The sequence below is a fragment of the Pygoscelis adeliae genome, unplaced genomic scaffold (genome assembly GCF_000699105.1).
Source record: "Pygoscelis adeliae isolate BGI_AS28 unplaced genomic scaffold, ASM69910v1 Scaffold87, whole genome shotgun sequence".
NCBI classification, from domain to species: domain Eukaryota; kingdom Metazoa; phylum Chordata; class Aves; order Sphenisciformes; family Spheniscidae; genus Pygoscelis; species Pygoscelis adeliae.
The window spans coordinates 3,605,263-3,618,538 of NW_008825098.1; the positions used below are offsets into that span (position 1 = coordinate 3,605,263).

At 38.6% G+C, this 13,276-nt stretch overlaps 1 protein-coding gene across 1 annotated transcript; it reads right to left on the reverse strand.

The window, feature by feature from the left end:
* INTS12 (integrator complex subunit 12) lies at positions 1 to 13,276 on the reverse strand. Its single transcript, XM_009327050.1, has 8 exons — positions 13,118 to 13,276; positions 11,527 to 11,690; positions 9,363 to 9,515; positions 8,620 to 8,807; positions 4,602 to 4,761; positions 3,141 to 3,293; positions 2,566 to 2,572; positions 1 to 911 (listed from the first exon to the last, which is right to left on the reverse strand). Exons 2-8 carry the CDS (start codon positions 11,680 to 11,682, stop codon positions 337 to 339), a joined length of 1,392 nt encoding a protein of 463 aa, XP_009325325.1. The 5' UTR covers positions 11,683 to 11,690; positions 13,118 to 13,276; the 3' UTR covers positions 1 to 336.

Consider the following 13,276-nt stretch of genomic DNA (forward strand, 5'->3'; position numbering starts at 1 on the left):
CAGTTTCAGTAAGTTCAATTTGTTAAGTGTCCACATAAATTTTTTTTTTTTTTTAATACTCCAAAATATCCAACTTTTACAATTTCAAGTTTCAGTGCTTTGAGCTAAAAAACAGGAACATATAATAGGGAATTCCTCCAACATATTCAATTCATAGATTTGCAACGTCAGAAGGAATACTAGGATTATCAAAGTTTGACCTCCTGTATAACATAGGTTTTGGGCTTCCCTGATTTAACTACTGTTTCAGTCCAGTAACCAGGGGATTTTCTTTAAGAAAAACACCAACGCTGCTGTTTCACAGAACACAACCAACAAAATTAGCAAGCAGCCATACTACTTCTTGAGTTTCTTTTGAGCAGCCTTCTTCTTGACCATTTGTAACCTCTTCATAGCATTGAGCTGAGATTCCTGAGAAGTCGGGCCTTTTAGGGAGGTTGACTGATTACCAGTATCGGCCGTGGTTTTGCTTGCGCTGCCCCCGCTGTTACCCGCAGTCCCACTGTTGCCATTCCCACTGCTCACCTGGCTGCTGGTGCTCGGTGCAGTACTGCTGGGACTAGGAAGACCTACTTTGCTGACATTGTCGCTGCTTACCGAACGGCTAAGAGTGGTTTTCCCCAGTGTCAGAGGTGGAGGAGGTTTCAGCTGAACAGGGTTTGTGCTGTTGTTGGCAGAAGCTATTTTTGACCCTAGTCCCGTTTTGGAAGTTGCCAACCCTGACAAACCCACAGGTTTCTGGTTGTTTGAAGAAGCTGCAGGTTTCCCACTGGCGCTCTGTGCTGTTGATCCTAGTTTGGCAGTTGATGGATTGGCAGAGGAGGTTTTGGCTGCAAAAGCAGCCCATCCCGTAAGGCCACTGGTTGCTGAAGAGGAAACACTTGTACTGGCTGAGTTCCCCGAAATGGCTGCTGAGGGGGAAAATAAATAAAGTATTCTCATTATAGCAGCATCTATTTGTGTAACACATCACAGCAGGAAAAAAAAGCCTCTGTTTCAGTTCTTTTCCAAGGAACACCCAGCGGACAATATTTCATCACTGGTCACTACAGTTAAAAGTATTAACAAGTAAAGGAAAGGATGCCAGGTGCAGCCGCTTTTAAATTTCCCAGCCACATAAAACCAGTATTACCTTTTCTTCCCTTTCATCTATACAGCTAGCAGGCTATCATATAGCATTGTGATCCCCCCATAAACTCTAAAAGACAGTTTAACTGAAGTAACTACAAAAAGCCCAAATTTGTGAAGTATAAAAAAGGGAGGCAAGCCACCACCTTTTATTGTTTACTGTCATTACTTGGGTTCACTTTTTAACAAGATGACAGATGCTCAGAGAAAAATCAGACACTGAGCAATTAAGTATTGCATTTATCACAGTCAAACTAGCAGTGTCTAAACTTTTATCTTTCCTTCCCTTCCCTCCTCTTGGTTCTTAGCAGCCTGTACCATAGATGCAATTTCATTAAAAAAAAAAACAAAAACGGTCACTGGACTTCTTTCCTGTAGTCTTCCCATTCAGGTACTGCAAAAGACAAACCTCCTGCAAACAAAGTTTTCCTTGCCTGCAAAGTGCTATACACATTAACTGCAGTTCCCACACCTTAAACCCTATAATCCCCAGTCTTCAGATGGGGATAATACACATGTTGAATTATTAAACCAGAGTTATACCAAACAGCAGAGTCAAAACAGAAATTAAAACCCTCTATTCAAGTAATACCCCTTCTATAATATATCCAGACAGTTTCTAAACAGTAAAGATGATGGGTGAAATTGGGTATCACTCTTGCAACCCGTTTAGGCACATAAGTAACTCTGCTGAGGTGAAAAAAGTTATTCACCAGTGTAAGTGGTTGAGCAATAGCCATCATATTATTCATGATAGTTTGCATCCAGGCAGAGCAATGGCAAACATAACTTTGAGCACATGAATAATTGCTTTGATTCTGAGTTAAAGATGTGTTTTCCTAGGTAAGGGTCATGCTTTGTTAGACTACTATGTTATTTATTACACTGCTTCTGGTTTACCACCTTTGACCAACTTGTGACAATATTAATTAAATAACTTGGAGAAACACAAACATGAGGCAACATATGCAAGAAGCAGCAGCCTCCTAAATTAGATCTCAGAGAGTCAGCTAGAGTTTCCCTATTATCATGAGGGGAAGCCTTCTAACTATCAAAATATGCATGTTACTTGACCACAGAGAACAAATCATCTCTTTTATACAATTCATAGAATCATAGAATGCTTTGGGTTGGAAGGGACCTTAAAGATCATCTAGTTCAACCCCCCCTCCCATGGGCAGGGACACCTTCCACTAAATCAGGTTGCTCAAAGCCTCATCCAACCTGGCCTTGAACACTTCCAGGGAGGGGGCTTCCACAGCTTCTCTAGGCAACCTGTTCCAGTGTCTCACCACCCTTCACAGTAAAGAATTTCTTCCTAATATCTAGTAAGATCTACCCTGTTTCAGTTTAAAACTGTTAACCCTAGTCCTATCACTACACTCCCCGATAAAGAGTCCCTCCCCACCTTTCCTGTAGGCCCCCTCCTTTAAGTACTGGAAGGCTGCTACAAGGTCTCTCCGGAGCTTTCTCTTCTCCAGGCTAAACAATCCCAACTCTCTCAGCCTGTCCTCATAGGGGCCCTCCTCTGGACCCGCTCAAGCAGGTTCATGTCTTTCTTATGCTGAGGGCCCCACAGCTGGACGCAGTACTCCAGGTGGGGTCTCACGAGAGCCAAGTAGAGGGGAAGAATCACCTCCCTCAACCTGCTGGCCACGCTTCTTTTGATGCAGCCCAGGATGCAGATTGGCTTTCTGGGCTGCTAGCACACATTTATGAGGATTTCTGCTTGTATGAAATATCATTAAAAAAATCCATAAATTCCATTCTCTCCCTTGTAACATAAAAACACAGTCAAGAGCTGGATGCTTTAGGGACTTGAATTGAAGTTTTTTTCCCTACTCTTTTAGTGTTAATGCAAAACCACTATGCTATGGTACTACTCAGTACACATAGTATAGGAGAATATTTTCATTCATGGTTCTTGTGAGAAAAGATGGGTCTAATTGGAAAAATGATAATCTACGCAGTGAAATGTAAACTCTTCCTCCGGAAAATTTAAACTACATTACCTTGACTTCTGTTCTCTTGAATGCTAGAAAAGTTGGTGGGGTCTCGGGTTTCAACTTAATTTCTGGCTTCTTGACCAATGGATCCTTCACAGCTGGTGCAACTAAAACCACTGCAGGAGCTGGTTTTTGAGGTGGTTTTTGTGTCTTCTGAGCCTGTGTAAGTGGTAGGAAAAAAAAACCCAAATTAGTTATGGGCCCCATAACGTTGACTGTTTTGATTGTTAACAAAAAGCATGAGCATTATCGATTTCAATCTAGCCTTTACAATTTCAAGCTGAACAGTGTGTCAGAAATAAGGTAACAGGGGATGTGGAGGTAGTGTCGAGTATGATATTGGGGACAGAGTCCAGCCAAAAAGCATACTGAATAGGACTTGCTATTTCAGCATGGAAAGAGCGGAAGTGTTGACACTTGGGGAACAGGAAAGTACTGGGCCTTCACAGAAATAAGGCAAGGACAGGTGAACTTGAGGAAGACAGGGACATAATCCAGCAGTACTGGGATGCAGGCTGCAAGAGTCTGCTAAGAAGCAGCAGGTAAAATGGTAGAATTTATGCTGAAACAAAAAAAGGAAAGGGCATATTGAAGGCAAACGTTGAATGGCTGCAATGGCTATCCTGTGCAATAACTGACCTCAAGCAAACACTCCTCTGAGTTCAAAGGCCTGATGATCATCAGAATAATCATGTACTTCAGTCAGTGATCATAACTCCTAGGCCAGATCTTACATTGCCGCCTTTTCTTGTTTCTTAGTAGAGCCATTTCAACAGATAACAATTTGCTAAGTTACCTTAGAACCGTTCCAAAACAGAACACATTTTCTGCTGTATAAAAAGGTTTGATTTTAAAATGTCAGAACTAAAGTTGTGTGAACAAATGGTTAATGTTTCATGCACCCAAAGATGCTTTCTTACTCTGATGTTTGTTTCTCATAACGAGGTGAGTGGAATTCCTGTGGGATCAGGAATGATGAGTCTGTTTAGTAAGAAATTAACATGCAGATCAATCAAAATAAAGGGATTTTTTCCCGGAAGCTTATTGTTGAGCCTGAGAATGCTCAGCACTTAAGATGTGGACTGAAATCTGCAGTCTTGTCTTACAGAAAAACATTCCCCAAAGCTGAGAAGAAAACTAAAACTGTAGGGCTATTTGGTAGACATGTACTAAAAGCTGAGTATCACCTCAAATAAAAAGTTTCAAGTGCTGCTTACCAAGTAGGAAATAATCCTATTTCACTCTTTTTCACTCAACTTCTGCTTTTTAAAAAGCTTTAAGCAGCGCATTACAGAATACTCTTTGAGATGCTACATTAAAAAACACAGCTGCAGCAAGGGAAGCACTGCTGAGAAAAATGGTTCTCCAACATGCTTCCAAAGATTTCTGCAACCCATAAAATACTCTCACGTATTAGAAATAGCCTGCTGTATTCAAATAGTGCTCATACAAAAACCTGACTCCTACCATTCTCTTCATCTGCCTGGTACAGCGGGCACAATACCACACAAGTCGAGGATCATTCACTTCCTTGTCTGTCACTTGAGGTTTATGGCAATCCTGGTGGTAGAGATTATGGCACTCCTGACACTCCACTAGCTGATTCCCAGAAATAACTGTCATTTGCCTGCAGAGCAAATAGTTAAGAACAGATTATGGGAGAAAGCATTTAAAGGATTATCCAATTGTTGCAAATTTTGCAAGGCTTAAGATAAAAACTAAAAATATTTTTGCTTTCATGTATATTTTCTACCTGTGGCAAATCAAACGTATTCCTTTTCTTCCTGTATGAGTTCTTCCTAACAAATATTTTAGAAATTTTGTATTTTTTAAAGGTAATTTCATTCAAGAAAATCTAAAACTTCTATACTATTAAACGTGTGTACGGCACTTTTGATTCCCCTGTTTGATTTTTATATTAGAAATGTAAGTCTCACCTGCTTTGCTTCGCCCGGGCATTTTATGGATACCTCACTGTATACCAATTATGACTTCCTCATTATATTAGCATATGAAGGCTTAGTTTACATTTGGGTAATTCTGCTGTAAGCTGTAGAGCGATACAGTTCAAGAACAAATAATTTCTCAATGACAAGCCTGTAAGAGTGCTTTCTGCTACTGGATTTAAAAGCGTCATCATCCAAGCTGTATACTACTTTAAAGGTGTTTTATTACCCATGCTTTTGGTCCCTACTATACAAACAGACACTTGGAATTCGAGATAATACCAGAATCATGGAAAGATGGAATAGAGAGGATTAACTGTGCAGTCCTGCCTTGAAGCAAACATGTAAGCTGGTGATGAGGACTTAATTTTGTGTAGGCCTCTGGTGAAAGTAATCACGCTGTATAAATGACAAATTAGTGATATACACATAACTGGGAGTACGTCTGTGAATTAGCCAAATACCATTTCTTCCTTCAGATGACAAATCGGGCCACTTAATTGCTAAGCTGCTTTTGCTTATATCCCCAAGGAGCAGGTACCCAGGTAACCATGGAAACTCTATTTGTAGATGGGTGGGGAAAGGTAATACCTTATTTCTTTATATAACAGGAAAATGAAGTCTGAAGGATATGTCCATATGGATACTAGAACATTTTCGAAGAAGTATTTCTCTTTTAAATGGGCTATTTAAAAACAGAGGGAGAAACCTTTCTGAAATTCCAGGGCCCGTTATTTTATATGCGGGATATTTCAAAAGCCATTTTGTTTGTTATTTCTAAATAAACTGGGTCAGAAGAAAGCAGCGATGTTTCAACCCCATGTCTCAAGGGAGGAGACTCACCCTATTTTAAAATTACAAAGAACAATCGCAGGCTGATTAAAAAAACATGAACTCTTCATGCCCAGAAACAAGTTAAACAAGACTTATTTTTAAATGGTATGATAACCAAGAAACAAACCAAATTATTTTTTACCTTCAGAAAACAAACAAACAAAAAAGCATTCATAAAAAATAAGGTTGTTCTTTCAAAACCAGGCTTTTTAAAAGACATTTTTTGGTTTTTTTGAGAGACAGAGTTCAGTATCATCAGCAAACTGCATGTAGTATTTCTTCTTCATATAACTGCGGAGCCATATAACTGGTGAGTCCTGTTTTTAACATCTGCAGGTATTGGAGAGGGTGAAGTCATTTTAACACCCCCTCTCTCCTTATGCCTAACTTGGTATCCAAGAACAAGAAGAAAACCACCACAGGCATCAACGTTCAATACTCCTAATCACTGTGAAAATACATTTGACACTTAGCAAGTCTTGAACAAACATTTAATGTCTCTACTTTAGTTTTTTTACATCTATAAAAAAGGTATAGTTAATATTCAGATGCACTCTTTGGCATTTGTGAACCCACAGCTGTGTTCTTGTTGTTAACTTGTCTTCTTAAGCAATAGAAATATAAACTCTTTGGCTATGAACCCCACCTACTCTGCAACTGGACATGGTGTTTTCATTCACAATTGATTGAATAATTCATTGAGTTATTAAGAGATGTCAGTTTCTAAATACTATTCATATTTGAGTTATTTTACAGATTATCCAGTGCTTTTATATTTCATATGTACTGGGATGTTATTATTTTGGCTCAAGATGGACAACCTCAAAAAGGGCCCACGTGTTGAAAGCTGAGCAGTAAATAGTGGAATACTGTCCAACCAGTGTGTTGGATTCAGAAAGTCTGAAGCACGAGTACTCTGAAAAACATCCTGCCTGGCGTGAGCTGGAGATCCGAGAACGACACAACATCAGTTCCAGTAGGTTTCACGTAAAATGAAAACACATCCTGAGCATTGGGTAACTGTTGCCATCCCCTCTCTAATGGGTTGTTTCTTTCCCTGCTGTGCTTCTCCCTCCCTCTGGCATCAGCTTAATGAGAGCTATTTTAGTTAGCCAGGATAGATGCATCTTTTGCAAGAGCACTATGAATTTGTGACCACGATTAGCTGGAAGCAATGCCTTCAGCAGCCAGGTTAAACATTGATTGTGGAACAGCTACTGGAACCACATACCTGGCCTACGCTTTTCAAAGCAAAGTCTCGGCCATGCTAGGCACAGCAGTTGTGTTTTCTTTCTTTCTTTCTTTACTTTGCAGGCATTTCTCATTATGCTTGTATGTGTTTTCCTTTGCCAGGGAAGATGCAGAATTAATAATCCACAGCAGCTCAAGACTATCTAAACAAAACTTTTCTTTATCCCCTCCTGCAAATAAATTAATACCATTCTGGTTTTAGTAGCATTTTAACATACTGCTGAACAGGGCTTTGCCCCTTTAGGAGACAGCAAAAATGGAGTTTGCAGGAAGAAAGGTAAAACTGAAATATTTATTTCATACTTCAAATGTTTTAACTGTTCTTCCTTTTTCAATGTCTATAATAAGAAATTAAACATTTGAGCTAACACATGGGAATAATGTGATATGAAATCTCATCAGTTCACAATTGGTTAACAGTATAATTAGCTGTAACAACGGAAATTTATCCTCCGTGTACTGGAGACATCTCCTTATCTGCACAACAGGAACGATCATGGAAATGACTGAAGAACAAAGTTATAAAGCACAGTTTCCCAACTGGCTTAAGCTGAGCTAAAAATATATGACAAAAGGCCAGTCCCACCTTCCTCTCTGTCCTGGCTTTACATTCCTGTATCCACACACATGCCAGCATAAGCAGTTACACTCACTAAGCTGCTTGAAACCTAAACCTACTGAAAAACCCAAGTGGAGAGCTGATTCAGAAGCTGATTCAGCTGATCACAAACCTGTGTGGGCAATACACTCCCTAAACAGGACAGGGAAGGAGGTACAATTGGGAGAGCCAAACTGTTCCTTTTGGCAGCAGTGGGGCCTTACAAGGACATAAATCATCTGTGAAACCAAATTCTGATTCGAGTGATTTGATCACAGGGTGGATATTCAAAAGTGTATTTTATACTTCTGTTAAGACTAAATGTATTGTTAGCAGAATGTTACTAAGATCCAATTTTAGAGCCCTTACCTAAAAGTAAAAAGAACCTGTCTTGGCTGCAAGATATATTTACACTGTTAACTGAAAAAACATGGCTATCTGTAAACAAATGTCAAATGATTACGAAAAGAGGAGCAACACATATGGATCTCATAATAATGCCACTAAAAATGTTTTCAGAAGAGAACTGATTTTTTAAAAATGCTTATTATTAGCCATTAATATTTCAATTTGTTTTCCAACAATTAAAAATCAGTATTTGTCGTGATAGGTTTTGTATCATGTCTAGTTTTATTATGTTTCACTTGCCCTTTCCTGAAGAAGAAAAGTTGGTTTTCTCATTAAAGGTTCCATTTTTGCGAAACCATTCTTATTCATGAAGGATGCTTAAATGCATTATTAATTTTGAGTATGTGCTTAAGTGATTTCCAGAATAAAAACTACAGGAAGCATTAACTCAATAGTACACAATAAAAAAAGGTAACTACAGAACTGCAATGAAGCAATGTTGACTTACCTGCAAACAACACAGGCCAGTCCCATTTCCATAGCAAAGTCATCAGCACTGGTTTCCTCAAAGCTAGATAAATCAGGCATGGATAAATCCTTGCTTGTCTGAACTGTAATAGGAGAGGAACGAGCCTCTTGCTTCTCTAGTCTGGGCTTCTTTGGTGTATCAGCTCCTTCAGGGGTATCCCCTTTTATCTATTACACACACACACACAGAGAATGTGAAAATGTAAAAAGCTAATGGATATTATTAAAGTGAGAAAATGACTGAACAATTAGGTTAGCAGTATAAGATGATGTACTCTACACAGCATAAATACAACATATTTTCCTTAGGTACGTATTTTCTTCAAAATATTTATGAACTAGAAGCTCAAGTCCACTTTTTGTACTTCACCTCAAAACCCTTGAAAAAGCTTTGGAATCCCACATTTCAGCTTACTACATTTTAGTAGCCTTTTATTATCAGGATATTTAAAACATGAAATCACAGAATGGTTTGGGTTGGAAGGGACCTTTAAAGGTCATCTAGTCCAACACCCCTGTGATGACCAGGGAAAACATTAACAGAATAATTATAACAAGACTTTTGTTGGATCGCCTAAACGGCAACATGATTGGATAATGCAGCTCACAGGCTATGCACAAGTAGATGAGTTGACTTACACAGGTTAAAAAGGAGAGCTTTTGTCTAAAACATCTTCAAGTTTATTAACCAAGTTATTTCATTAGAAAACAAAAATTACTTACTTTATCAGCAGATCTCTTTTCTGTTTCTTTTTTCACCTTTTCTGATGCAGTGGGCTTGCCATTGTTGTTGCCAGAAGGCAAACTAGAAGAAGCTTTAGGCTCTTGCTTACTGGAAATAGGTTTGGTAACAGATACCTTTGGTTGCTCGACTTCCTGAAAACAGAATCGAAAAGTGAAGGCAAACCCTACACTTGAGTTACCTCCTAGTTTGCAATTAGTTAGATAACAGGATAGGGAAACAACATGTCATACAACATTGATCATCTATATATGGTTTTTTTTTTTTTTAACATTTCTTAAATATTTTCATACCACATCGACAAATTAGTGTGTTTAAGCTGCAGTCAATTATTAAAACCTCCCCCTATCACTCACCTTCCAGAGGAAAAGGTGCTCCTTTTCCAAAGACAGATCTTCACTGGAACATTAATTAAAAAAGAAAACTTTTCTGCTTTTAAAATTCAAAGAGATAATGAACACAAATTTTCAGATAGTTCGGAGGGCAAAATTCAATATAAGCTGAAAACATAAGCTGACATCTGATGTCACCAGACATCAATACTTCGTTCCCTCACAGAGAAAAATATTGACCTCCGCTTAATCTCAGTCCATATTCAGATTAATAAATCAGATTAATAAATTTAGATCTCCACAGAAATCAATAGTTCTTACTAAAGATGCATTAGTGTCAGCAATAGATAATAAGCAAATGAGTGTGTAAATGAGTGATTAATCAAAGCAATGTGCGTGAGCAAGGTACGCGCCCCCCCCCCCGCTTGTCAAGAAGGGGGGAATTCCTGGGTGATAAGGGTCCTGAGCCCTAAGCTTCAGCCCCCCCCCCCAAGTTTGCTGACTTCCTGTTGCATCCAGAGTCAGAAATGGATTTCCTCATCTGCCCGACTGTGGTAATCCTGTGCTCCTTACTCTGTTCTTGGATTTCATGGTCAACCACAAATTAATCCTGCAGCCTGAGAATGCAAGGAAAGGAATTCTTGTACTTTTTTCCATTTCTGAGCTTTGCAGTCCAGCTGATACTGGAGACACACTGAAAAGAGGAGAACAAAAGATTTCTTCCTCTGGCCCGAGCCTCAGTCTCACCTGACGGCAGGTGTCTACCAGCCGAGCTGTTATTAGAATTGGCTTCCCTAGCCTCTTCGCACTATTATTCAGCCCCCTGCTCCCTCTTTAAACCACAAACCACTGCTTCTTTGAGCTCTGACATAGAGGGCTCCTGAGAGTTTTGAGACCTGTGTTAAAGTGAACTGCAGTTTAGGTTTCAGGGAATTAACAATTTGAATAGAAAGGAGTTAGACCACACAGCACAAGCATGATGTATGCTGTAGCAGTAATAGTGTCTTTTAGTTATTCGGAACCATGTACATGTAGAAATGAAATATTACTAATGTATCGGCATACAGGCCATCATTAGAACACACCAGGCTGACTTCTAGGCATCCTAGGGGAGAACACTACCTCGTTATCCATATGGCAATACGAGGATGTCCCCACTTGGTTATTTCCATACACTAATCTCAGATTCAAATATTCTCTCTAGCAGGTGTTTAGTGGTTTTCAGTAGATGAAAAATAATGTTTGTCCATTGGATGGCAATGGTTTCAGCCTGCAAATCATTTCTGCTTTGAACCATTTGGCGTTTTTCATTCTTATATGACTTCATCAACAGAATTTCAAGAAAAGAGATCCAGCTTTATCCGTAAATAGCTTGTTTTGTTTCACATTTATCTGTGGCAAAAATAATCTGCATTTTAAAGGCCTTTTAGCTCTGATTGTTACGAGAGAAATACATAATTTTCCGTTCACCTTAGGTAGCGTGTGTGATAGCTTACAAACAAAAATGCCAAAACCGATATAAAAGTGAATACAAAAAGTACTATTACAAAGTCATGACACTTACAATATAGTGTTGAATATCTCTTTTACAGGTCTTGGTACACCAACAAGAGTTTTTTTTTCCATTAACTTCAATTAATCAAACAGATTATGTGGCATAGAAGGGGAATGATGAATATGAACATTCCATAATTACTTTTTCTTCTTCCTCAATCTCTGATTCTCTTAACTTTTCAGCTATAAAAGATGAACTAGGAATAGCAGGACCTTTAAAAAGGCATAAAAAATGACCCATGCTCTCTAATACCAATACCTTTTGAGATGGACGATAGCTTGAGTCAGTTCCTCTGGCCAAAGATTCATCAAGAAGCGCTTTCAGCTTTTCAGCAGAGTCCTTACTCTTTGAATGCAAGAAGCCCAGGGCTTTCAGAAAAATGGGATCAAGCTCCAAGTTCACTGTAGCAGCCATAGCGGTGTCTTTGGAAAAAGGAGGAAAAAAAAAAAAAAGAAAACCAATGACAACTTCATTCATATGGAGCATAACTCAAACAGCATGTGGCTAACTATCTCACAGAAGACTTTTTTTTTTAAAATGAAATTATATTAAATCACAGAAAGGATGATATGTGAATTAATTATCATCATTAGAAGATGACTGATTGTGAACCTCAGAGCTGCAGAACTTGAATTTGGCTTTACATCTGAAATGATGTAAAATTCATTCTTTGGATATCTGATGTTCAGAAACTAAACTCATCATACTTACATAAATGGAACAAATATTCCATATTCTTGATATTCCATACATACAGAATATTGAAAAGTATGCAAAATAAGTGTAAACTTGAAGAAAAGTAATTACTACCCTTCTCCTTAACATTATTTGTACATAACAGTGAACCTTTAAGTTCTTTTTTTGAGGCTTCTTCTAGGAATATATACTTGTGTCCGTAAGGAACACGTAGCCTCAACAGTCATTAGCAGCCAATTCAGAATGCCTGCAGTATTTAGAGAACAAGTGTAAGCATACTAATTCCATTTTCATCTTTCTGAAGGTAACACTTCCCAGAGGAAAAGGTTAGAACGAATTTTAAAAAAAAAAAAAGTTTGCTTCATAGCAATACATTCCTGCACTCTGGAGCCTTCTCTGTTAATTTCTTGAAAAAAAGCTCTAAGGAACTGCATTTATATCAGAAATTGTCCCTACAAAGATAGATAGCTCTCTAACTTAACCAGTAATTAGCAATGAATAATTTAAGAAATAACATGGGAAAGGAAGTTTCCTGCTCTTTTCCAAAATAGATGAGAAGTGGTATTGTTAATAATCCCTTCAAATCTCATTTGAAAGACATCAGGACGTTTTATTTTTTTTTATACAGTAATCTAGAAGGCATTCTTAAAAAGGCTTTCATCAGTTTTGCTCAAAAGCACTGCCTGGACAGCTTTTTCAGCTGGAGCTGCCAAGGTTTTGTCTGATGAATTCCTTTTGATATTCAAGGCAGTGAACTTTTACCTCTCTGGCCAAAACACCAGCAGTGGCAGCCTGCTCCCTCAACACTTGCCTAGAAGTCTCCAGGAACCTTTATCTCACGCTGAGCTTTCACGAGACACCAGAGACTCGCTTGACGGAGATCATCAAGGAGTTTGACATACAGTAGACTTCATAGGGATTTTATCAATGGACCCAGCAGCGAGTTAAGAATCCTCTTCAAGAGCCTCTTCTCTCTTCCTTAATCTTTGCTACTTTCTGGTGGCCACAGAACTTCTGCTAGTAAGTACTACACACAAGTTACTCTGCTTTTTCACTGATCAAGCAGAGACTGTGGTGCAAGCCCCATCCAGACAATTCAGTCTCTCTCTGATATTTACAAAAAGTAAATTAAATGCGTGTGAAAAGCACATACCCTCTTTTTTTATGCATCTACCTCTGATAAATTTTCAGGTTGCTCCCGAGTTCTGTGGGTAGGTTCTCTCTTCCATTTGTTTGTTCTGTGAATATACCTTCCAAGTTTCAGTACCATATAATCTTAAACTAGGACTCTGCTAAACCCTCTGCTGAATGA

What these genes read in the sequence shown, in the direction of transcription:
- INTS12 (XM_009327050.1), bottom strand. Translation starts at nt 11,682, where the DNA reads ATGGCTGCTACAGTGAACTTGGAGCTTGATCCCATTTTTCTGAAAGCC. An exon ending in GCTATCGTCCATCTCAAAAG is followed by an intron (nt 9,516 to 11,526) that starts GTATTGGTATTA and finishes TTCTGTTTTCAG; the next exon opens with GAAGTCGAGCAACCAAAGGT. An exon ending in CTGGCCTGTGTTGTTTGCAG is followed by an intron (nt 4,762 to 8,619) that starts GTAAGTCAACAT and finishes TTTGCTCTGCAG; the next exon opens with GCAAATGACAGTTATTTCTG.